Genomic DNA, 21,532 nt, shown 5'->3' with positions numbered 1-21,532 from the left:
CTCTAACAGACTGCCTGGGTTGAATCCTGGCTCCTACCTGTGTGGCCACGGGAAGACTCTAGCCTCTCTATGCCCCAGGAATAGCACCTTTCTCATAGAGCTGTTGTGAAGGTCAAGTGTGAAGCTGTGTACAGTGTGGTGCCTGGCACTTAGTAAATGGGCTGCATGTGGGATCTGTTTTCAGTGGGAGGCCCAGGTCCCAGCTCAGCTCCCCCTGTATCTGGTCCGGGTCGTGCTGGCCCTCCGTGGGGAAAGGGGCGGAATCGTGGCTCTCCGGATACCGTGCCTCCCACCCAGGCCCTGTTCACAGCTACAACGAAATGAGCAGCCCCCTCCCAAGGTTGCTGTCCCACCCAAAGCAGCCCCGTGATGGCGCCTGCCTCTTCCCTCACCCACTCAGTTCCCGTGGTTTTGGCTCTCTGGAAGCGTTTTGCCTCTTTGCCCTTGGTCCACCCTCACGGGAGGTGGATTAGGTTTAGCCGTGCAGGGAAGCAGGAAAAACCAAATGATGACCTCCGGAAAGCCTTTGGATGCCCGGGGCCCTTTCCCAGAGGGCACCCACCTTGGGTGTGTTGAGTTGGCCCCAAGGGCTCTCTGCACCGAGGTGTTTGTTTTGAGTCAGACTTGGGGCTGGTCTCCTGCCTCTGTAGGGCAGGGTGGAGACCCCAGTCTGCCAGGGCCCCAGGTTAACAGTCGACTGGTGGAACTGATGTTTGGCTTTGGAACTTGGGGCCAGGCTCTCTCAAAGGGCTGAGAAGAGGCAAAGCAAGGAGACCATGCTCTGGACCCAGGCCAGCCGGGAGGAGCCCTCTGAGGCAGGGAAGGGTGGGTTTCTGTGGCTGCCCGGGCACGAAGCCCAACCCCATCCTCTGTGTACAGACCGGCCCCATCAGGTTCTCCAGCTTCGTGTGTGCGTATGAGAGAGACTGGGTGTGTCCACGCCTAAGGCTTTCTGAGTATGGTAGGAGCTGTGCTGTTTGCACACATCTGCCTTTCTGCCTACTGAGCTGGCTGTCGCAAGAACCCCAGGCAGAGTGTTGCCTTCCCTAAACGCATCCCAAGCTGCTGGTCCTTCAAGGGGCTGGCAGGCTGAGCAGATCTGGGTCCGAGGGCCTGCCCCAGGAAGTAGCTGGCGCTGCACTTTGTACTCAGCTTCTGGCATTTGTGGCAGATAATACCCTGGGAGCAGAGGGCAGAACAGGGACTCACAGGGTGGGAGGAAGGGGGACTCCTCAGACAGCTCAGCCTCTCTGGGACCAGGGCTGAAGTGATCAAAAAGTCAAAGGGCGCCGGTCGGGGACAGCCACTTTCTTTGTAGGCTTAATTCAGGAGTCACCAGGACACCACCCTGAAAAGCCAGGCTCTGCTCTACCCAGAACTTTGGTCTCTGTTCCATAGGAGCCACTCTCCTTGGTATGTGGGAGGGCAGCGGGGGAGGCTGTCCCCTCCCCTGATTCCACCCCAGCAGGCGCACACCCCTCATCGGGCTTCGGGTCCAGATATCAGTGGAATGGAGAAAGGACCTCACCTAGAGGGCAGACCACTGGTCGGCCCACCCTGAGGCAAGTGGATATGGAGGATATGACCAGTCCAGGAGTGGGAAGAGAAACTGGGAGGAAAGTGGATGAAGGTGGAGGGAGCAGGGATCAGATGGAAAGGACAGCCCCAGGGATGGCGATGGGGAAGGAGCCACCTAGTGGCCAGACTTAGGACTGCGAGTTGTCCCTCCTGCCTGGGCCAGGGCCCTGAGTAACTCTTGCCCAGGCCTGTAGGACCAGGTAAGGGGCTGAAAGCACCCTGACCTCTCAGCCCAGAATACTCAGGAATATCCAGCAGCTTCCAGGGAGAGATAATGCAGGTTTTCAGAGAAAGGGAACTGTGAAATCAAGCAGGGCAAGGGGCTTTGAATGCAGAAGCCCATTCTGCTGGCTGGAGTCATTAGGTGGGGCTGGGGCTGTTCCAGAGGCTAGGGCCTGGGTAATCTGAGTGTCCTGGATGGTGATGGGGTGCTGTTTGATGTCACTGGGGCTGAGCAGAAGGGGTCCCAGAGGGACCTTAGCAGGCAGCTGCCAACTCCTTAGACCTCCATTCGGACCCTGAGCTCATGCCTCGAGCCCAGAACAGCCATCTCTTCAGACTCCCTGTCTTTCCTTTTCTTCTGAGCACTCACAGCCAGAGCTACAGAAATGACCAGAACCCTGGTTTTTAATGGAGAAGCTGTGATGCCTGGGGGCACCCTACATGTCATAGAAGCAGTGGTGGGATGCAGCACGGGGCCAGAGGGAAGATGCTCTCACACCTCTTCCTCCTCAGCTTGGCTGTACCACGGCTGGCCAGGGTCTATACCCTGCTAGGGTGAACTCTTCAGACACTGGTGTGTTTGTCCTCTTGGGTGTCTGTTTAATCCCACTTCCAGAGGAGGGCACTCAGGCTGGAGGGGAGAGGTGGGAGCAGGATGGGATGTTCCGAAATGCAGGGTGGGATGCAGAGAGGCGGGTGAGGCAGGCTGGAGGTAGGAGGGAGAAGCGGAAGCTCAGAGCACAGTGCAGCAAGCCGGCCTGTAGGGACAAAGAGGCAGAAGCCATTTTACAGATTTACCCGCAGGAGATACAGTTCTGGAACTTCTCACCCCTAGCACACCCGGGGCTGGACCACCATCCAGAGGGGCGCCTATGAAGCCTCAGCTTGGCAGCCCAGGGCCCAAGCTCCCTCCCCTCTCCTTTCTGAAGCCCAATCACTGCTCCTCCCCACTGTGGCTCCTCCTCCACCACTGGTTAATTTCCGCTTCTGGGCTCTTACTTGCACATCAGCCTTCTGACATGCCCTTCTCCTGTATCTACTAACCCTTGCCCATCACTTCCTCAGGGAGCTCAGAGCTCTGGAAAGCCTGCCCTGCCAGGGCTATTTAGCAGACCTCTGCCCTACTGCACATCCCCTTGGCACTCGCATGGGGATTTTATGAGGCCTAACTTTGCTGCTTTCTCCAGCAACTTCCTCAGAGAAGGGGTGGGGGGGGGGCTCGTCTTCTCTGAATAGAACCCCCCTGGAACCAGAGACTGTGATTTGGGGTACTTTGCCAGGAGGTATTTTAAAAAGCTTAGATGTTCAGCAAGTCAGAGCTGGGGGCCCCCAGGGATCGTCTCACCCAGTGGCTCTCAAGGTCTTGCAGGAGAATACCTACAGGGCTGGCCCACCCCAGAGTTGCTGATTCAATGGCTCAGGGGTGGGGCCAGATCATTAGCAGGTGGTACTGATACCACTGGTCTGAGGACCACGCTTGGAGAATACTGATCGGCTACAGCCTCCAGTTTTATAGATGAGGGTAACAAACAACGCCCCAAAGCAGAAATGATGTGCCCAAGGCCTTAGGTTGCTAGAGCCAGGGCTGAGTTGAGCAGAGCTGACTCTCCTCGATGCACCACACTGGGCCCAACCCACCAGCCATCGTTCTGGAGCCCCTGTTATCTGTTAGATTCTGGTGGGCCCAAGAAGAAGGGAGCTGGTCTCTAGGTACCTCTACTGTGAGGTGGGAGACTTGGCGGCATCAAACATCTTCTTCCGGCCTTCCATCCCAGACATGGCTTCCACGTTCTTCCTCCAGTCGCCCACCTCCACGGGCCTCTCCTGTGGGCAGGCCACACATACATCAGAGACTTAGTAGGCCAGAGGGCAGCCAGGCCCTCCAGACGTAAAAGAAACTAGGTGCTAGAAAGTCAGACTCCAGGGGCGCCTGGCTGGCTCAGTGGGTTAAGTGTCTGACTTCAGCTCAGGTCATGTTCTCGCAGTCTGTGAGTTCGAGCCCCGCGTCGGGCTCTGTGCCAACAGCTGGAGCCTGTTTTGGATTCTATGTCTCCCTCTCTCTCTGGCCCCGCCCTGATTGCTCTCTGTCTCTGTCTCTCTCAAAAATAAATAAACATTTAAAAAAAAAAAAAGAAAAGGAAAGAAAGTCAGACTCCTCGGGGCCCCTGGGTAACTCAGTTGGTTAAGCGCCTGAGTCTTGATTTCGGCTCAGGTCATGTCACAGTTCATGGGATCGAGCCCCATGTGGGAGCCCCAGTGTGGAGCCTGCTTGGGATTCTCTCCCTCTCTCTCTGCCCCTCCCCTGCTCACACATGTGCATGCATGTTCTCTCTCTCTCCCAAAATAAATAAACACATTTAAACATTAAAAAAAAAGAAGAAGGAAAGAAAGTCAGTCTCTTCAAGAAGAGGAAATGCTGACAGCCCTACCCAGCTGGTGAGGTCCAAGGACACATTCAGAGATAGACACATATCAAGCTCCACAGGAAGGAGGAGGCTGTGTCAGCCGGAAGTTCTGGATGATCGGGGCTAGTTCCCACCCCAGTGAACTCACAGCCCAACATTGCCTCCAGACCTACACCAAGTTCCTGGTCTGGTGCTCGAGGCAGCTCAAGGCCACCCCTTCTAACCTACCTCCTCATAAATTGGCTCATGTCCCATTTTATCAGCATATTGCCTGGCCATCTCTTCTCTTTATGAAGCTTCTAGGGCCAGAGACCATGCCTTTCATCCATGTTCCTTCTAGAGCCCATCGATTCTGGGCACATATATTGAGCTCAATCAGCTTTGAGTGATTTGTTCCTGAATGAGTGATTGAACTCAGTTTTCTAATTTCTGTGCTCATGGGTCCTATGACCACAATGATCTGCTGTCTTTTTCCCCAGTAGCGACAGAGGTCACTGTCTCCCTTGTCATCCTAACTCCACATTCTCTTCACACTGGGTAGAGTCTTTACTTTATTGCTTGGTCTGGCTTTCTTCATGTCCCAGTTTCCTCCTCAGATTGAGAGCAGCCTGAGGGAAGGGAGCAAGTCTTCTTTCTTCCAAAACAGAATAAGACTTCATCACTGGTCTCCCAGAGGGTTCTAGAATGTTCTAACAGGCTGCCTGGCCTCCAACAGGAGCTCCTGCCTGAGTCTATGTGATGGAGTGACTGGTAAAGGCCGATGGGACAGGGAGTGAAAGGTTCTGAGAAGAGGGCTCCTCACCTTCTCTGTGTCTTCCTTCTTCACTGACTTCAGGTTGGCCCGCAGATCCATAGACACCTTGTGCTTGGAGCCCAGTAGGGCCCGGAGCATGGCATCAGCTGAGACCCGGACCCGACGCAGTGGTGGACGCTTGAATTTCCCACGGAGGTCCAGTACCTTCAGCTTCAGGTCCTTAATCTGCAGGTGAGAAGAAGCGAGGGTTCACTGGAGAGACTGCGTGCACCCCCAGGGCACCCTTCCTGAGGACCTCAGACTTCGACAGTTCCAGCCAAAACCACCCCCCAAATTCTCCAGCTTCCAGGCCAGACCCTCTGGGACACTCAGACCCACTCATCACTTTGCAAACAGCCACAATGTGTTTGTTGACGAATGAATGAAAGAGTAAATGGACAGATAAAGCGCATTAGCCCTCTCTGTCAGGGTAGGGTGAATAGATAGGGCAGTCCCACCAAACTCAGCACAAGTCTGGTTTGGAAGCCCTATTTGGGGGGGGGGGCGGCTGCTGCCTCCTATTCCTGTGGCCCCATTTCTGCTTCTAAGTAGCCCCTCCCAGTGAGCCTTCAAAGCAGTTCATTGAGGGCACAGCCTTGGTCCAGTGGGGCGGATGAACTCCACTCCAGGGTGCTCTCTAGAGGGAATTCTGGAAAGATTAGTGATGCCACAAACCATCATTCCTGATGGGAGAAGTAGGAAGAAACAAAGTGGTGTCCCAACCCACTACGTCCCCTCCTCCCTGTTTGAACAAGCACCCAGGAGCAGCTCACTACAGCATCAGGAGTCCTGCCCTTCTGAGTTCTGCCCCATCACACTGGAGCAGGGTCTGGACTGAGCTAACGCTCCCACGCCCCACACCGAGGGAGCACAGGGCCCTGCAGTGGGTGGGCGTGGGGGCAGGGGGGCAGCGACCAGACCTGGTCCCACAATCACCACTGTGTGACCTGGACCAAATTTCTCAGCCTCTCTGAACCTCAGTGTCCCTCTTTGTAACGTGCAGATAATAGCACCTACTTCATCCACGGGGGGGGCGTAGGGAGGATCAAAGGGTGCAATGCACATGAAAGCCATTCACAAAGGGAAGATGTTATTAACAAGCATATGATTGTTTGTGTGGGTGAACAAAGAGGGCAGCTCCTCTTAGGCTGAGGAGCCCGTGTGGCCGGTTGGGAGGAAGTTTGTGCTTTTCATCTGTGTGATTATCCTCTCTGCCCATCTCCAGTCCTAGGGGCTTCCCTAGACCAGAGCTTCCCAAGTGGCCACTTCCCAGACCCTGCAGGAGAAGGGGGACCTACCTAGTCCACGGCTGCAGCATCATTGCCCCCCGACCTGCCCCGGACATTGGACATCGCCCCACCACGCACCCACCCTGCCCTCTCCTCCTACAGGCTCACCTCCCTGGTGTTGTGGAGGCATTTGGCCTCAATGTCATATCTCTCCTCATCCACCACCTCCACCTTGGCGTGCAGGTCCCGGCAGAGGTCCTGGAGGAAGAAAGGTTAATCAAGCACAAACAGAAAAGAGGGGACAGGAGCTTTGGGGACCCCAGCTTTTCTTTTCTGCCTCCATGCCCAGCACCTTTGCAAGATTTACATTCTGGAAAGGACCTGACCATCCCCTTTTCTCTGAGGTTCATGGCTTCTGATAGCTCAGTGTGTAAGCCCTTTGTTTTCCTTTCTGAGTATAACTGTTTTCTTTAAAACGTTTTCTTATAAAAATCAGTTAATTGTGGAAAATTTGAAAACTATGTGTTAAACAAAAAGAACATAATAAAAATAACGAGTGGGGTGCCTGGGTGGCTCAGTCGATTAAATGTCTGATTTCGGCCCAGGTCATGATCTTGTGGTTTGTGGGTTCGAGCCCTGTGTTGGACTCTGCACTGACAGGTCAGAGCCTGGGGCCTGCTTCAGATTCTGTGTCTCTCTCTCTGTCTCTGCCCTTCCCCTGCTCGCTCTTTCTCTCTCTCTCTCCCCCCTCTCAAAAATAAATAAACATTTAAAAAATTTAAAAAAATAACGACTGATGTCACCAGTAGAAGATGGTGACATTTTGGTATATTTCCTTCCAGTCTCTTTTCTCTGCAGCCACTGGCATGTAAACAGGTATCAGTGTTTTACAAACATTAAAAACTTATTTGCAGGAGAAGGGGAGAAATGGGGCCTCCCAAGATCCCCCCCACTCCCACCCCACTGCACACCTTCCAGGCCCTTGCACTGGTCTGATGTGGGGCCCCAGCCCTGGCCTGGCCCCACCCAAAAAGCTGCTCCTCCCTGCTCCGAGTCTCCCTTCCTGCACTTGTGACATGGGATCTATCAGCACCACCTCCCAGGGGTCTATGAGATGACATGAGACCTTGTAAGGGAAGAGCCACTTGTAAATGAACCAAGCTTGGTGCCAGTGTTAGCTCAGGCTCCTGCCAGCTGGGCCCTGGGGTCAGCCGTGCAGACTCACCTGCAGAGCACTGAGGGACAAGCCACGGGTCTGCAGCGTGGGGATGCGCTCGGCCAGGTAGCGCGCCTTCTCAGCCTCCCGCTCCTCGTGCTCCTGCTCCCAGCACTCCTTGGCCTTGGCCAGCATCAGGCTCTAGATGGGACAGAGCCTCCTGACCCCGGGGCCTGGGGCCCTCGTATTCCCCACATCCTCTCCCTCCGCCCCCCCCCCCCCCCGCCCCCAGCATCAGGGCCAGAGGGGAAGGCTCTGCTCTTGCCTGTGACATTACAAGCAACATGTTCTCATACTGGTCAGGGTGCAGCCCAGGCAGCCCTGGGAGAGTACGAACAAGATAGTCCCACTGGGTGTGCAGGTGTGTGGGCTGGCTGCAGGCAGGACCACGTGAGAGCAAGCACTGAGAGACCGCACGCAGCATTTCTTGGACCCCGGAACTTGTTTTTCCCTCAGTCTCCCTCTTACCCACTTCTGGTCTGTTCTGGGCCACAGAGCTCCAAAGAGAGAAACTCTTGCCAAAATAAAGCAAAGCCCTCTGCCTGCCACCAGGGGATTGCCACCCTGAAGCTGGTCACTGCCTCCTCTCAGGAATCTGGGCAGGTGCCAGGACTCCATAGATTCAGGTTCCCACTCACTGACCACCAGTCTCAGGCAATGGCTGAGTCCCCTCTGCCCCCTCATCACCCTCACTTTGGTCTCCTTCCTCTTCACCCCCTGACAACCCTCCACACCCCCACAGAGTCTGCACCACATGCCCTCCTCCGTCTCCCACTGGATGTCCCCCAGAGCCAGCACAAAGCCTCACCTTCAGCAGCAGTTTGCGGGAGGCAGTGATCTTGGGCTTTCTCTGAGGGTGAGAAGGGGAGAGACAGGTGGTGAGGTAGAGGCTGCAAAACCGGAAATGTGGTCTAGGCTAGGATGCGTGCGTGCCAGCCAGGTTCACCATCACTACCCGGAATCCTCGCCATAGGGTCCCTTAACAGGTCCCTCACCTCTGTGACTGAGCCCCTCAAATTCAGAGAATGCTGTAGTCAGCTACCTTGACTTAGAGGCTGAAGCCCCCACTTTCAATCCTGGTTCTAACGCTGGTGGGAGCCTACGTGGGTCACATGACCTCTGTGGACACCTCCTTCCTCGTCTGTAAATAAGGATGCTGAGACCCACCTTCCTCAGTCCACAGAGTTATTACAGACAGAATGACATCGTGGACGTGCAAATCCTTTGGAAGGCGTGAAAGAGAGGCACCTGTTAGTGCTCTACATAGTAATGTACCAACACCTTGATGATCTGTTACGTCAGAGGAACAAGCTGTGAATTTCATACGTGAAGAAGTATATCTTTTTAGCCATCACAGCTTTTTAAATGTCAACATCAGCCGTATTCATCTTCCTCAGGTATAAAAACCTCGTTTTCTTGGGGCGCCCGGGTGGCTCAGTCGGTTAAGCATCCGACTTTGGCTCAAGTCATGATCTCACAGTCCATGAATTCGAGCCCCACGCCAGGCTCTGGGCTGACAGCTCAGAGCCTGGAGCCTGCTTCGGATTCTGTGTCTCCGTCTCCCCCTGCCCCTCCCCCGTTCATGCTCTGTCTCTCTGTCTCAAAAATAAACATTAAACAAATTTTTTTTTTTAAACCTTATTTTCTTATTAAAAAAATCCTTGATATATTCCTGCCAACTGGACATGTTCTCACAAGTCTTAGCTCTACGGCGCGTTCCCCTCAGGGGAGGCGAAGCTGAGGCGGGCTGTGCAGTTCCTAACTGATGAGGCTTGAGGCCTTCTGAGCATTTGTATCTCTTCTTGACCACAGGTTGTCGATTCTCATTGTTACCAGCGAGCAGCGTACACTATACCGCGCTGCGGGCCGGGAGAGCGTAGCTCTGGTTTGTTAGGCTAGTGTGTAAAGTAGAAGTGAGCAGGATTTGCGGGAGAAAATGGGAGAAAAATGACCTTACATTTTGTGCGTGGAATGTGTGACTTCTAATCCAACTGTCGAGAGCAGTTCTGTTTGCCCCTTCACCTTCTCAAGCGAGGTTGGGACTGCGTCTCAGATTGGTGTGCTCGTGGGAGAAACGGCCCGTGGCTATAATCATTACCACTCACGGTTTACACACTGTAATGTACTCATAGAAAGGTTTTGTTGCAATGTGGTTCCCCCGCTGTTTGGTGAGCTTATGGGACACCTCGTTGCATCATCAATCAGTGGTGACTCACTTTACTATGAGCCTCAGCAAAACTTAGACATTCATATGGTGGGGCGCCGGGGTGGCTCAGTCAGTTAAGCGTCTGATGCTTGATTACAGCTCAGGTCATGCTCTTGCTGTTCAGGAGATGGAACCCCGTATCAGGCTCTGCCCTCACAACACAGAGCCTGCTTGGGATTCTCTCTCTCTCCCTCTCTCTCTGCCCTTCCCCTGCTCTTGCTCTCTCTCTCTCAAAATAAATAAATAAACATTAAAAAGAAAAAAAGAAATTCGTATGGCGATTGAAAAATGGTGTACTGAGAATCTCATTGAGAATCTCTGTGCCAAATGCCCCCTGCATCGGTGCTACTAATTCCCACCCTTGCCAGTTCAGAGTTCACAGCCCTATCCCTGAAGTTCCTAACCCAGGGCTGAATACACAGGCTGTGTTCTCAGCAGCCTGATAAATCTGGATTGTTTCAGAGTTACCTAAGACCTGAGGGGAGTGGAAGGACATCTCTGTGCTCCTCCCTCAATGTTTGGTCACTGGGCAGGGGTAGAATAGCCCAATGATGATGCCTTGTTACTCTTCAAATATGGCTTTGCATAGGACCAGCTCTGCAAAAAACAAGATGGTTCCCCAGGGCTGGACAAGTGAGCAGAACAAGTGAGGAAGAACTTGCTCCGTGCTCAGCGAGGGTGCACAGCAAGGCATGGGTGCAGAATCACCCCCAGCTGTGCTGTGGACCTAGCTAGCCCCAGGACGACCTTCCAGGGAGATTGTGCACTGGGGCACCACCCTGGGCCCAAAGAAGCCCCTGCCCGGAATCTTCAGCCAAGATTTCTATTCTCCGGGGACTTTCTTAGCCACTGGCCACCCGCCCCCCCACCGCCCCCTGCCACACACACTGCTTATGCCACCTTTACCAGTCTCAAGACCTAACCAAAATAAAGATACCCCAAATCTCACTTACCTCGCTTCAGGCATCCACCACAGGAAGGACAGGAGAGAACAGAAGACAGAGCGTGAACCATTCATATTACATATGCAACAGCAGAGCCATGTAGACAAGCTTGGACAGGGGCGGTGTGGTGCCAATCATACACCGGAAGGAAATCAGGCATCAGGCAAGGGGACCAGCAGAACGGAATAAAAATCCAATGGCTCCCTGGGCTACTGGAGGTTCTCACGGGGAGATACTAGTCATTGTAAGCCAGGGAGGAGGGGTGGAATTTCAGGGAAGCCTCAACACAGGGTTCCAGCAAAGTGAAAGCTTCTATCTCTGGCCCTGTGGGCAAATTTCCAATGCTTTGTTCATCTGTTGGGCCAATGTCAAATCATGGCCTGGCACATGCAATTCATCTGATCGGTGCAGGGACAAACTCTGAAACAGGCCTCAAAGCTCTCCCCTAAGCAACCTGGAGCATGAGTTCTGCTCAAAGGCTAGGACGATGCACAGTAATACTGGGGACCCAGGCACTCAGGACTGGTTCTGCTTTAGAATCTGATCTCCTGGGGAACTGCTTCAGGGGTTGGACAGATGGCGCCTCAACTATGGGGCTGAAATCTGTAGCAATGGGCCTTGCTTTCCCGGAGTCTCAGTGGGGGCGGGACTACTTACACTTCAGGCATGGTGGTGGCGGTGGGGGGGCAGCACCTATGGGCACAAAGCAATCATCAGTGTGGGAAAGTTACGACTCCTGCCTCCCAACCCAGCTGAGCCTTGGGGCTGTGTCAGCAGCCCAGCCTGGGAGTGTCCGACAACAGGAAGAAGAAATCAGACATAATGGATTCCAACAGGTCAGAATAGGATAAATACTTGTCCATTTATTCTTTATTTCATTCATTCATTCATTCATTCATTCATTCACTCGTCCACTTACTCATTCACTCACAAGAGAGAGAAGTCTTAGAAGAGCAAAGAAGCAATATCAGAACCCAAAGTGGCTCTGTTGGCCGGGCATGTAGGGCGGGGATCGGCAAATTACAGTCCACAGGCCAAATCTGGCCCCCAAACTCTTTTTGCTTAAAGGGTTGGAAAATAAAGAATATGCAACAGAAAGTTTTGTGACCTGCAGAGCCTAACATACTGATTATCAAGCCCTTTCCAGAAAAAGTTTACCAACCCCTGTGGGGAACAGAATGGAATCCATGGAACTCTGTTTGAAGAGTGAGGTCACGGGGCCCTAAACAACGTGCTGAGTTGAGAGTCTGTCCTGTGGATGAGCGTGGGCATGAAGTTCTCAGAGAGGGGAAGAGTCTGAAAGATGAGTGGCACCGAGTAAAGACGGAATACAGGTAGCTGCCATAGAGCACAACTCCAGAGGGCGCTGTTGACACTGTGCAATGTAATTGGGCCCGGGCATGCTACTCCCATAGAGGGCAGTGCAACCTGCACCGCTGGGGTAGGGCGGCGAGGGGGCCCTGGAGGGGGTCAAGCCAGGAGGCAGGGCAGATCCTGTGTTCTACTCTGTTCTTTATCCTGACCCTCTCCAGGCCAGTTTTCCCCTCTGCAAAAATCGAGGTTAGATAAATTGTCCACTTAAAAAAGCCTTTAAAGCCTTCGTTCAAACCAAATTTTACTTGGAAGTAACACAAATGTTAATAAGAGTAAATGGCCCAGGTTGAAGCGGGTTACATAGGAGCCCCAAGGCCTTCTTGAGGACCTCTGACTGTGCAGCACAGTTTGAAGCTCCTTGACTGGGTTATCCTGGGGCTCCCTTCAGTCCCAACAGTTGGGGGACCCAGGCCAAGAAGGGGGTCCTCAAGGCTACACGAGGGGGATACTCCAAAGCCAGACTTGACTCACCATCTTGCCTGGGCCTGGACAAAGAGCATTCCAGTAGAGGGTGGGGATTGTGCAAAACATCGGGGAAAGAAGGGCAACTCGGATGGGAGCAGGTGTGCAAGGCAGGACAGGAATCCCGAGCTGGGTTGTGAAGTGAGGAGGAAACCGGCGTGTGTGCATCGGGGGCCATGGAGCGCAGGATCGGGAGTTCGAATCTGGTCCAAGAACGTGGTTTGGTAGGGGGCAGGGCAAAATCTAAAGGACACTTGGAAAGTAGCTACTAGTAACTTTATTCCAGAGCCACCTTCTGCCTCTGCCTTAATCCTCTCCTTTCCCTTTGTGCCCACGAAGCCTCCTCCCCCACCCCACGAGTGGGACTTGGCCACCTGTCCTGAAACTCCCCACCCTGTCAGAAAGCCCTCTGGGCCCCCCACCTCTGCCCCTGCTGCCTGGGGAGGGTGAGGCCTAAGGTGGAGGAGGGGGAAAGGGAGTGTGACCCCAGAGTCTCAGCTGTCACCCTGGGGCACAGAGGGAGAGGTAGGAGCCAATCCATAAATTCCAGAGATATTTGGCTGAAATTAGATTTTATCACCAGCTGTTTATTCTGAGGGCTCCTCTTCTCCTCTGAAGACTCCCGAGGAAGTCCAAAAAGAAACACTAGCTGGTAAAGAAACACCTCCAGGTCTGTCTATCCATCATCATTGCCTCCCATAATGCCAGTCTGCAGAGGGCACCAGGTCTCAGCTGAGTAGGGATGTGGCTCACCCTTGGTGGGCATTTGGCCATGTTCACACCTCCCTCAGACAGCCCCACTGTCACCAGCATGGGACCTTACTTGCCCAGGCCAGTCTGGGCCCCCTGCCAAGCTCCAGGGTCTGCCCCCTCCCCCGCCCAGCTTGCCCTATTGACAAATGCCAGGCCAAGGGGTCCCCAGCCTGTGCTCTGATACCCACCAGACGGGACCCCTTGACAGGTCCTACGGGAGACAAGCAGAAACCTGATAAGCAGAGTCAGGATGCAGATAGCAGCAGCAAATGTGAGGCTGGAGAGCCAGCATTCCCTCACCCCCACAAGTAGCAAGCAAGGAGATAATTAGAAAATCCACCGCTGGAGGGAGGGAGGGAGCAAAAGATGGCCAGGGGTTGACTCGGAGCTGGGCTTCCCTTTCCCTGAGGCCCCGTGGGGTGGGACAGGAATATCAACTAGACTATGAGGCTGAGTCTGTGTGCGTCTGTGTAAGTGTAAGTGTATAAGTGATTGTGTGTGTGTGTCTTTAGGGATGGGACCGATCCCTTTGCACGCCTGATCATCAGGGACACAAGTTTCTGGTTAGGCTCATGTGCTTCCCTCTGCTCCCCATTCCCTGACCTTGGACCCCAGTTCAAGGGCACCCCAGTCCTCTTTGACTATTAGCAAGCATCGTTACTCCCACATCCCCATCTTGAGCTCTTAACAGGAAAGCCTAATCTCAGGACGGCTGTGGGACAGTCTCCCAAACCTGGTGGCTGGTGCTGCCTTTAGCCCTCACCCCACCCCCAGCCACGGACCCCAATAGAAGGAGCCCTCTGTTATGCGTTCATGCTTTCATGCCCTAACCCCAAATGCTGTCGCCATTGGCCTTCCCCCCTGGAGCCCCCCTACCCCAACTACTTCTACTCCTCAGAGCCAGGAGCAGTGGACAGGAGTGGGGCCCTCGCCAAGCAGTGTTGGCAGTCTGCCCTCACCTCTTCTTGCCCTACTCTACAGACAGGTGGGCAAAGGGAACTGAGCACGTCCCTCAAAGACAAAGAACAAAGAGACAAGATGGTTTCCTCAGGCAGCAGAGGCTGGGGTCCCGTGTTCCAGGCTCCCCCAGAGCTCCACACACCAGAGTACCTTCTTTCTTTTCTGCTGCAGGCATTGCCTACTTGTATTGCTCACCAGGCTCCTCCTAAACCTCCAAACGCAGCTCTGCCACCCCCGTTCCCTGATTCCCAATGCCACCCCCTTCCCCTCGGTGCCCTCTCCCTCCTGGGGCCCGCTGGACAGCCTGGTGTGAAACAGAATCTGCTAGGCTCTGCCCTGGGGCCCCTTGAGCAACCTTGTGGGAAATTCTGCTCTTGGCTCTAGCCTTAAAATGGGCAGGGGGGATTTTACCTCCAATCACAGTTTTACAGGAGAGATGTCATTGCACAGGATGAAACCCTGCGGGAGCATTTGGGGGCCGTTCCACCAGCCAACCCAGTTGCACAAGCAAGACATGTCTCCCTCCATCCCCAGGCCCTGGGTGTGTCCTGAAACTCAAGCCCCAGTTTTTCTCTCTGGGCTCGACCTCGATCCAAAGTTCAGGGCTGCAGACACTTACCTCGTTCGGTCTCTGTGAGCTGGGCTGGCCCGTGTCTCGCTGTGGACCGCAGACTGTGAGGGGCAGAGCAGAGGGGAGGCTATGAAAACTATGAGCGACAGCAACTGGCCAGTAAAAATAGAACAGACACACTGCCCCTCCTCCCACCCCCTCCCACCACACACACACCCCTCACAGAGCAGACACACGCCGCAGCACACACATCAGGCACACGCTGAAGACACGCACGTACAGGCTCAGGAGTGCACCCAGATCCTGTGCACACAGAGGTGACCAGCTGAGTAAAACCAGCACCCACCTAGGGGGATGCAAGCCGAAGAAGGGAGAGAATGAGTGGCCAGACCAGATGAGGCACTGAGCAGCGAGGAGACTATAGCAGAGCCAGGGGCTCTGGTGGGGGGCAGGGTGCCAGGAGGCCTGGGGGGGGGGGGGGGGATGAGCAGGGGTGGGGGGAGGGGAACTGTCTCGCTGACCTACATCTCTCACAGGGAAATGTAGAGATCACTTTTCTGGAGCCCATGCTCCAAAAGCCTAAGAGGGCTAAAGACTGGATTTGGGGGCTCTTGTGTGGCTCTGGTACACGTGCCCGAGGAGGATGCCTGGGCTTGGGGGTGATGTAAGAGGTGACGTAAACAGCGCGGCAGGCAGAATCCAATGAGCGTTCCTGGGACTGAGCTGAGGTGGAGGAGCAGCAGGACCCACCCTTCCAGCATATGGTAGTCTGAGGGTCCGCAGATGCTCTGCACCCCTCTCCAAGTGGGTTTCCAGGAATCCAGGTTTCCTGGGTTCCAAATGGCTCCCCTCATCCCATGCCTGGAACTCAGACTCACTCACCTTCTCCCCTGCCTTACCCTCTGTCTCCAGAGTCCAGGGGGCTGGTGCCATAGAAGTTGCACCTGTTTACTGGGTATTTTTAGGACAGTTGATGAACACATAATACCCACCCTATAGTCAGAGAAAGACAATGCCTACTATGTTAATCCTGTGGCTATTATTGTCGGTCATCTCCTGGGCCAGGATCCCAGGCCAGGACAGGACAAGCAGGATACTGACCCCTCTTGGAGGCCAGCGAGAGCCTCACCCGTGGCAGGAAGTTAGGGAGCTCTACCATGCTCCATGTTTGGTGGGGGAGAGAGCTGGTGGACAGGAGTATCCTAAGGAGACACACCCACAGAGCCTACAGAGGGGTGAAAGTCTCCGCCCTCTGGACATTGCCATTCTGGTGCCCAACAGAGGCTGCTCTAATTCAGCTCTGGTCAGGTCAATTTGGGAAAGTCCCCATGCTGGAATGCTGCCAAGAGAGAAGGGACAGGGTCTAGAAAGTTATAGGGGTTGGGGGCATGGGACTCTGAGCGGAGGGGCTAGAATGGAAAATAAGGGCAGGTATCAGCCAAGGAGCAGCTGGAGGTCAGAGAAGTGATTTGAAGGCTGGGATGAGTCTACTGGAGTTTATTGTATTGGCTTATTATGTTTGTAAATTATCCAAGAACTTTCTCTTTCTTTTTTTTTTTTTTTTGTACATTTTAAAAAAATGTTTATTTTTGAGAAAGAGACAGACAGACAGAATGTGAGCAGGGGAGGGACAGAGAGCGAGGGAGACACAGAATCTGAAGCAGGCTCCAGGTTCTGAACTGTCAGCACAGAGCCCGACGTGCGGATCGAACTCACAAACTGTGAGATCATGACCTTAGCCGAAGTTGGTCACTTAACCGACTGAGCTACCCAGGCACCCCCCTATCCAAGAACTTTCTTATAAGAACTTAAGATGCACCCCCAAAAATGAATTATCTGCATGGATTATTCTGCTTTTTGGGAAGGAAAAACAAAGAAAACAGATTGACGAATGGAAGAACAAAAGAGGGTCTTCAGGAATCACGATGAATCGTGGACTCGGGGGTGTTATCATCCTCAGTCCCTGTGAGACAGAGTGGGGCCGGGATACCGCATCCCGGACCCCAGCGTCCTGAATGCTTCGACACCATTCCTCCACGCCATGTGGTCCAGCTCTCTGCCCTCAGGTCCACCCCAACCTGTCAGCTTCTCTAGGGCCTCTTTCCTGCTGTGTGTTCACAGGTGGCCTTCAAAAACGGGACTGTTATGCTCTATTGTCCTGGCACCTGCCCCAGTCTTCCTTTGTGTGTGGACCACTCCGGAGGCCTCTGCCTCCGGAGCCCGCCTGCAAGGCTGGCGATCTCTGGCTAGGAGCTGCCCACACCCAGCTGAGGCGCCAGTGCTGGATGGCATAGGCCCTGGGTCCCACCTTCTGCCCCTGCCAATGTGCCTCTGCAGCCTTTCTCCTGCCCTCCTCGCTTATTGTCACCCTCAAGAACGGTCACCCCCTTCTCAGTGCATATCTGCCCAGGGGCCAGGTCGCCCACCTGCCATTCTGCCTGTGGAGCAGAAGCAGCCATCCCAGGAGCTCTGAGACCATGTCTGACACAGACGCTCACCTGGTAGGGAGGACCCTCCTCAAACACAGAGAAAGAACAGTCCTCCTGGCCCCACGGGAGCCCCAGGCAGAAGTCCCCTTGGTAGGCTGAATGGTGGTCCCTCAAAGTCGCCCATGTACTAATGAAAAAGATGTGCATCTTTCACCTTATATGGCAAAAAGTACTTGGCAAATCTGATAAAATTAAGGAGTTGAAGATGGAGAATTACCCTGGATTATCCATGTGGGCCCAATCTAATCACATGGGTCCTTATTAGACTGAGGCATTAGGATCAGGCTCAGTAGCAGGACACCTGAAGAAGGAAGAAAGATCAAAAAAGAGACTATGCTGCTGGCTTTGAAGACAAAAGACATGACCATGAGTCAAGGAATGCAGGCGGCCTCTAACCGCTGGAAAAGTCAAGGAAACAGATTCTCACCTCCAAGCCTCAAGAGGGAAGCAGGCCGGCTGACACCTTCTCTGTTAGATCAGCGAGACTGATTTTGAACTTCTGCCCTCCAGAACTATAAGACAATAAACTTGTGTTATTTTGAATCACTAAAGCTGTGGCAATTTGTGATAGCAACAATAAGAAACTAATACACTCTGTAATGCCTTCCTGGGCCCCAGGACTTCATGGTTCAGGCTGTGCTTGGGGCATGCCAGAAAAGCCGTGGGCTTGGGGGGATGAGGGGCTCCGTGAGAAGAATAAGCCCAGGTCCAGTGTCGTCTGGGCATGACAGCCTGGAACAGACCCTCACACATTCTTGGCCAGCCCATAAGGGCCTGGTCTTCCCAGAGGTCAGCTCTGAACTTGCTCAGAAGTTCACAGGATGTCAGAGCAGGAAGATTGTCCAGTGCAATCACTGTGCCCTTGAGGAAACAGAGGCCCAGAGAGAAGGGGTCACATGGTGAGTGGGCCAGGTCTCCTAACGGCCAGCCCAGTGCTCCCGTCACGTTGCACTTAAAGCATGTCTGTCCCCTTGAGTATACCCCGGTCCTCATCCCACCATCCCTCCTTTTAACTCTAATATAACCCTGGCCCCACCCTTGACCCTAACATTCGCCAGAGGCCCATAAGTGCCCTCAACTCACATTGGGCAGGTATGTGGCTTCCACAGCCAGGGCTGGCCTTCATTTCAGGCCTTCTCCTGGCCGCTCGGAGGTCCATGTGAGCTGAAGAATCCACCATCTGGCCGCACCTGGAGGCCCCAGCCCTAACCTGCCAGGACCTTCATCTTCTTGCTCTCTGTTCTCTCATTTGGTCTCCAGAGGTAGCCCTTGCCCTCCTGTGATCCATTCTGTGACCAGTTTTGTGTGACATGCTCAGCCTGATCTTGTTCACGTACTTTGTCCAGCTTCTATACTGAGCCGGTGAGTCTAGCCTTGGGCCTCCCACCCCGACATTCACATAATGCCGCTGCTGGCCTTTTCGACTGGAACCCCCTGTAGGGTCACTGAGACCGACCCAGCTGCAGTGTCCTCTCTGAACCTCGGCTTCCTCGTTCGGAAACTGACTTTACGGTGCGCGGTGACCTAAGGGTGAGCCTGGCTTCCACGGGGACTCCCCTTCCCTAGGGCGAAGCTGATGGCCTTCCCTTAGCCTCTTTCTAAAGTTCAGGGACAGGGGCGCCTGGGTGGCTCAGTCGGTTGAGCGACTGACTTCGGCTCAGGTCATGATCTCACGGTTTGTGAGTTCAAGCCCCGCGTCGGGCTCTGAGCTGACAGCTCAGAGCCTGGAGCCTGCTTCTGATTCTGTGTCTCCCTCTCTCTCTGTCCCTCCCCTGCTCATGCTCTGTCTCTGTCTCAGAAATAAATAAATATAAAAAAATAAAATAAATAAAGTTCAGGGACAGTTTGAGGTAGCCTTGACCAGAAGCTGGGCCCATGTGGTCCGTGCCCTCTCAGATCTCCCAAGAGGTCCGAGCTCAATGGAAAAGAAAACAGTTGCTGGAGGAGAGGGAATGGGAGTCAGGACTCGCCAGATCTAGGGAGAAAGGGGCCAACCCAAGAAGAGGGAGCAGTTGGGGGTAGGTGAGGTGACAGGAGAAGACCAGGAGGGGATTCCAGCCTCTGGTCCCATGGGCTCCCAATGTCCCAGGGCTTGGGAGGACACAGGGCGAGGAAGGAAGTGTCTGGCCAGCGGAGCTAAGCCTTGTAAGGCCGTGGGTTGTGGAGTCAGGGCCCCATCCCCTCAGTGGCGACACCTGTCAGCCCGACTGCCCTGGCATTGTCTGGGAAGCTAGGAGCCCAAATTAGCAAGTGACAAGGCTCAGCGCCTCTGCCTTCCAGGCAGCCCTGCCCCCGCATGCCCTCCCCCACACTTCTCAACCGTCACTGAGGTGACAGCTAGCCCCCTCCCTGCCTCCTCCACCCACCCCATCTTAAGCCAGGGCTGGGTTTCCGGTGGCTGAGTTCTCAGAGAATGCAAGGCTGGGGGCTGAGAAGGCACCAGAGCAGAAGGAACAAAGAATTATAAAAGTACTCACCCCTCAATTTTCTGCCACAAATTAACCTCACCATTAAGGCCTGTGGCATTAGAGACATAGCCTAGTACAGGGAACCCACACACAACTCCCTAGTAATGCTCATTAGTATGACTTAAGCCATTTTGCCCTTCCCAGCCTCTATGTCATTATCTGTAAAATGGGATAATAATAGCGCCTACCGCAGAGGGTTGCTGGGAGGCCTCAATGAGGTAACGGGTCTGGAGGGCTTTTCAAATGTCTGGCACAAAGCAAATGCCCCACAAATGTCAGCTCTCAGTATATTCTCATTGAAGGCTCAAGGTAACATTCGGAGGTAGGTACTATTATTAACTCCGTTTTAGCCATGAGGAAACTGGGGACTCAGAATGGTTAAGCAAATCACCCAAGGTCCCACAGCAAGGAAGAGGCAGAGCTGAGACCTCTCTGTGCTCCTTACCCAGGCCTCACCCTGCCATCTGGCAGGGTAAGTGCTTAATAAGTTAGGAGCCATGCTTATACTCAGCCAGCGTGATGGCTTCTACCAGGAATTTGGAATGAACCAGGCTTGGGGCCCCCAAAGCCCCATAGAATTCATCGCAACGTTAAAAACCGTTAAGTGAAGCTTTGATTCCCTCTTCTCTCTCTACCTAATTGTAAGCGGTCTGGTTGTGTAGCAACAGATGGCATTAGCCACTATTTCCAGTGCTGTGAAACCGTAAGGAGGAGGCTCTTCCCTTCCCTCCCCTCAGGGAAGGCCTGCCTGGGGCCAGGCCTGGGAGCAGCACAGTTGGGCGAGCCGGAAGCTGGGGAGAGGCCTCGCTGGGAGAGGCCCAGCAGCCTCCAGCACTGAGCAGAGAGGGGGCTGACCTCCAGCTCAACGACTGGTGTTCCTCTCGCCCTCTCCTCCACAGCTCTGCACCTACCCCACCACCTTCCCACACCTCTGACTGCCTCCCACACCCCTGCCCAAACCTACTGTGTCCTCCCTTCAGCACCCTTCTCTTGCAGCTCAGCATTGCCACCCTGAGTCCTCAGCCCCTCTGCTCAGTTCCTCTATCAGCCCAGTGCTGTGATGGAGGAGGGGGACAAAAGGCCACGCCCATTCCCACCCCAGACCTCGGGTATGTTGCCAGCTAAGCCTTCCACCCAAGAGCCTGGGGCCGGCCCTGGCCTTGACAGGTCCCTGAAAAACGGGCTGCTGCTCCAGAAATCCCATAATAGGCAGGTGGAGTTTGGGGCTGACTCTGTGGGGTTGGGAGGGGAAGTGGGGGACAGAGGCGGAGAGCGAGCTAGCAAAGCAGGGGTGGACCCCACTCGAGAAACAAATTCTCTTCACTCTGGCATGTAAGCAGTCAGCGAGGCTGGAACCGGGAAGCCAGCTCACTGTGTCTCTCTCCCAATTCTGCCTCCCCCTCCCCCTGTCCACTCCTCCCCCCATTAGCCCTCAGCACCATCTCCAGCTGGGCCTGTCCTGCCCCCCGATTCCCAGCTTGCCCGCACCTCCATCCTGGCCACGTGAGTCCATTCCTGCCTCCGAGCCCGCAATCCATGGGTTTCCGCCTCTGCACCTTTGAGCTCGCAGCCTTCCAAAGCAGAAACCTTACTCCCTTCTGCTTTCACTCAGTTGGTGGAGTCCCTGCTGGGAGCCACCACCTCCTCCCGGAGGCCTTCCCAGATTCTAGGTACCTCTCCCGCACGGGACTTCCTGTTAGTGCAGCTGCCTTGGTTCTAGGCATTGCTTCACTTCTCTCCAGGTGTATCGTTTCCCTTCCCGCTGAGAAAGTTGTCTGGGGACGAGGGCAGGCGATGGGGCTCCGACTTAGCGGGTGTCAGCGGGCCTCTGCTAGCCCCGTGGTTTTCAGCTTTTACAGTGC

The 21,532-nt window shown here is 54.3% G+C and overlaps 1 protein-coding gene across 2 annotated transcripts; it reads right to left on the bottom strand.

The window, feature by feature from the left end:
• Positions 1–2,179: 2,179 nt before the first annotated feature.
• Positions 2,180–21,179, bottom strand: TNNI1 (troponin I1, slow skeletal type). 2 transcript variants are annotated; one of them, XM_045456538.1, is made up of 10 exons: positions 21,159–21,179; positions 14,762–14,814; positions 11,251–11,286; positions 10,603–10,606; positions 8,252–8,293; positions 7,453–7,584; positions 6,396–6,485; positions 5,008–5,184; positions 3,515–3,624; positions 2,180–2,558 (listed from the first exon to the last, which is right to left on the bottom strand). In XM_045456538.1, exons 1-9 carry the CDS (start codon positions 21,162–21,164, stop codon positions 3,517–3,519), a joined length of 648 nt encoding a protein of 215 aa, XP_045312494.1. In that variant the 5' UTR covers positions 21,165–21,179; the 3' UTR covers positions 2,180–2,558; positions 3,515–3,516. The 2 variants fall into 2 exon arrangements, with proteins under 2 accessions (XP_045312494.1, XP_045312495.1); XM_045456539.1 differs by lacking the exon at positions 21,159–21,179 and adding an exon at positions 14,964–15,025.
• Between the last annotated feature and the right edge of the window lie 353 nt (positions 21,180–21,532).

This window comes from Leopardus geoffroyi, chromosome C3 (assembly GCF_018350155.1).
Source record: "Leopardus geoffroyi isolate Oge1 chromosome C3, O.geoffroyi_Oge1_pat1.0, whole genome shotgun sequence".
NCBI classification, from domain to species: domain Eukaryota; kingdom Metazoa; phylum Chordata; class Mammalia; order Carnivora; family Felidae; genus Leopardus; species Leopardus geoffroyi.
Note: the sequence above shows the minus strand (reverse complement) of the source record. Positions and strands in the feature narration are given on the sequence as shown.

Coding starts and splice junctions, on each gene's coding strand:
- TNNI1 (XM_045456538.1), bottom strand. Junction 6,486..7,452: donor TGTCCCTCAGTGCTCTGCAG/GTGAGTCTGCAC, acceptor TTCTTCCTCCAG/GACCTCTGCCGGGACCTGCA. Junction 3,625..5,007: donor AGAAGGAAGACACAGAGAAG/GTGAGGAGCCCT, acceptor GCCTGCCCACAG/GAGAGGCCCGTGGAGGTGGG.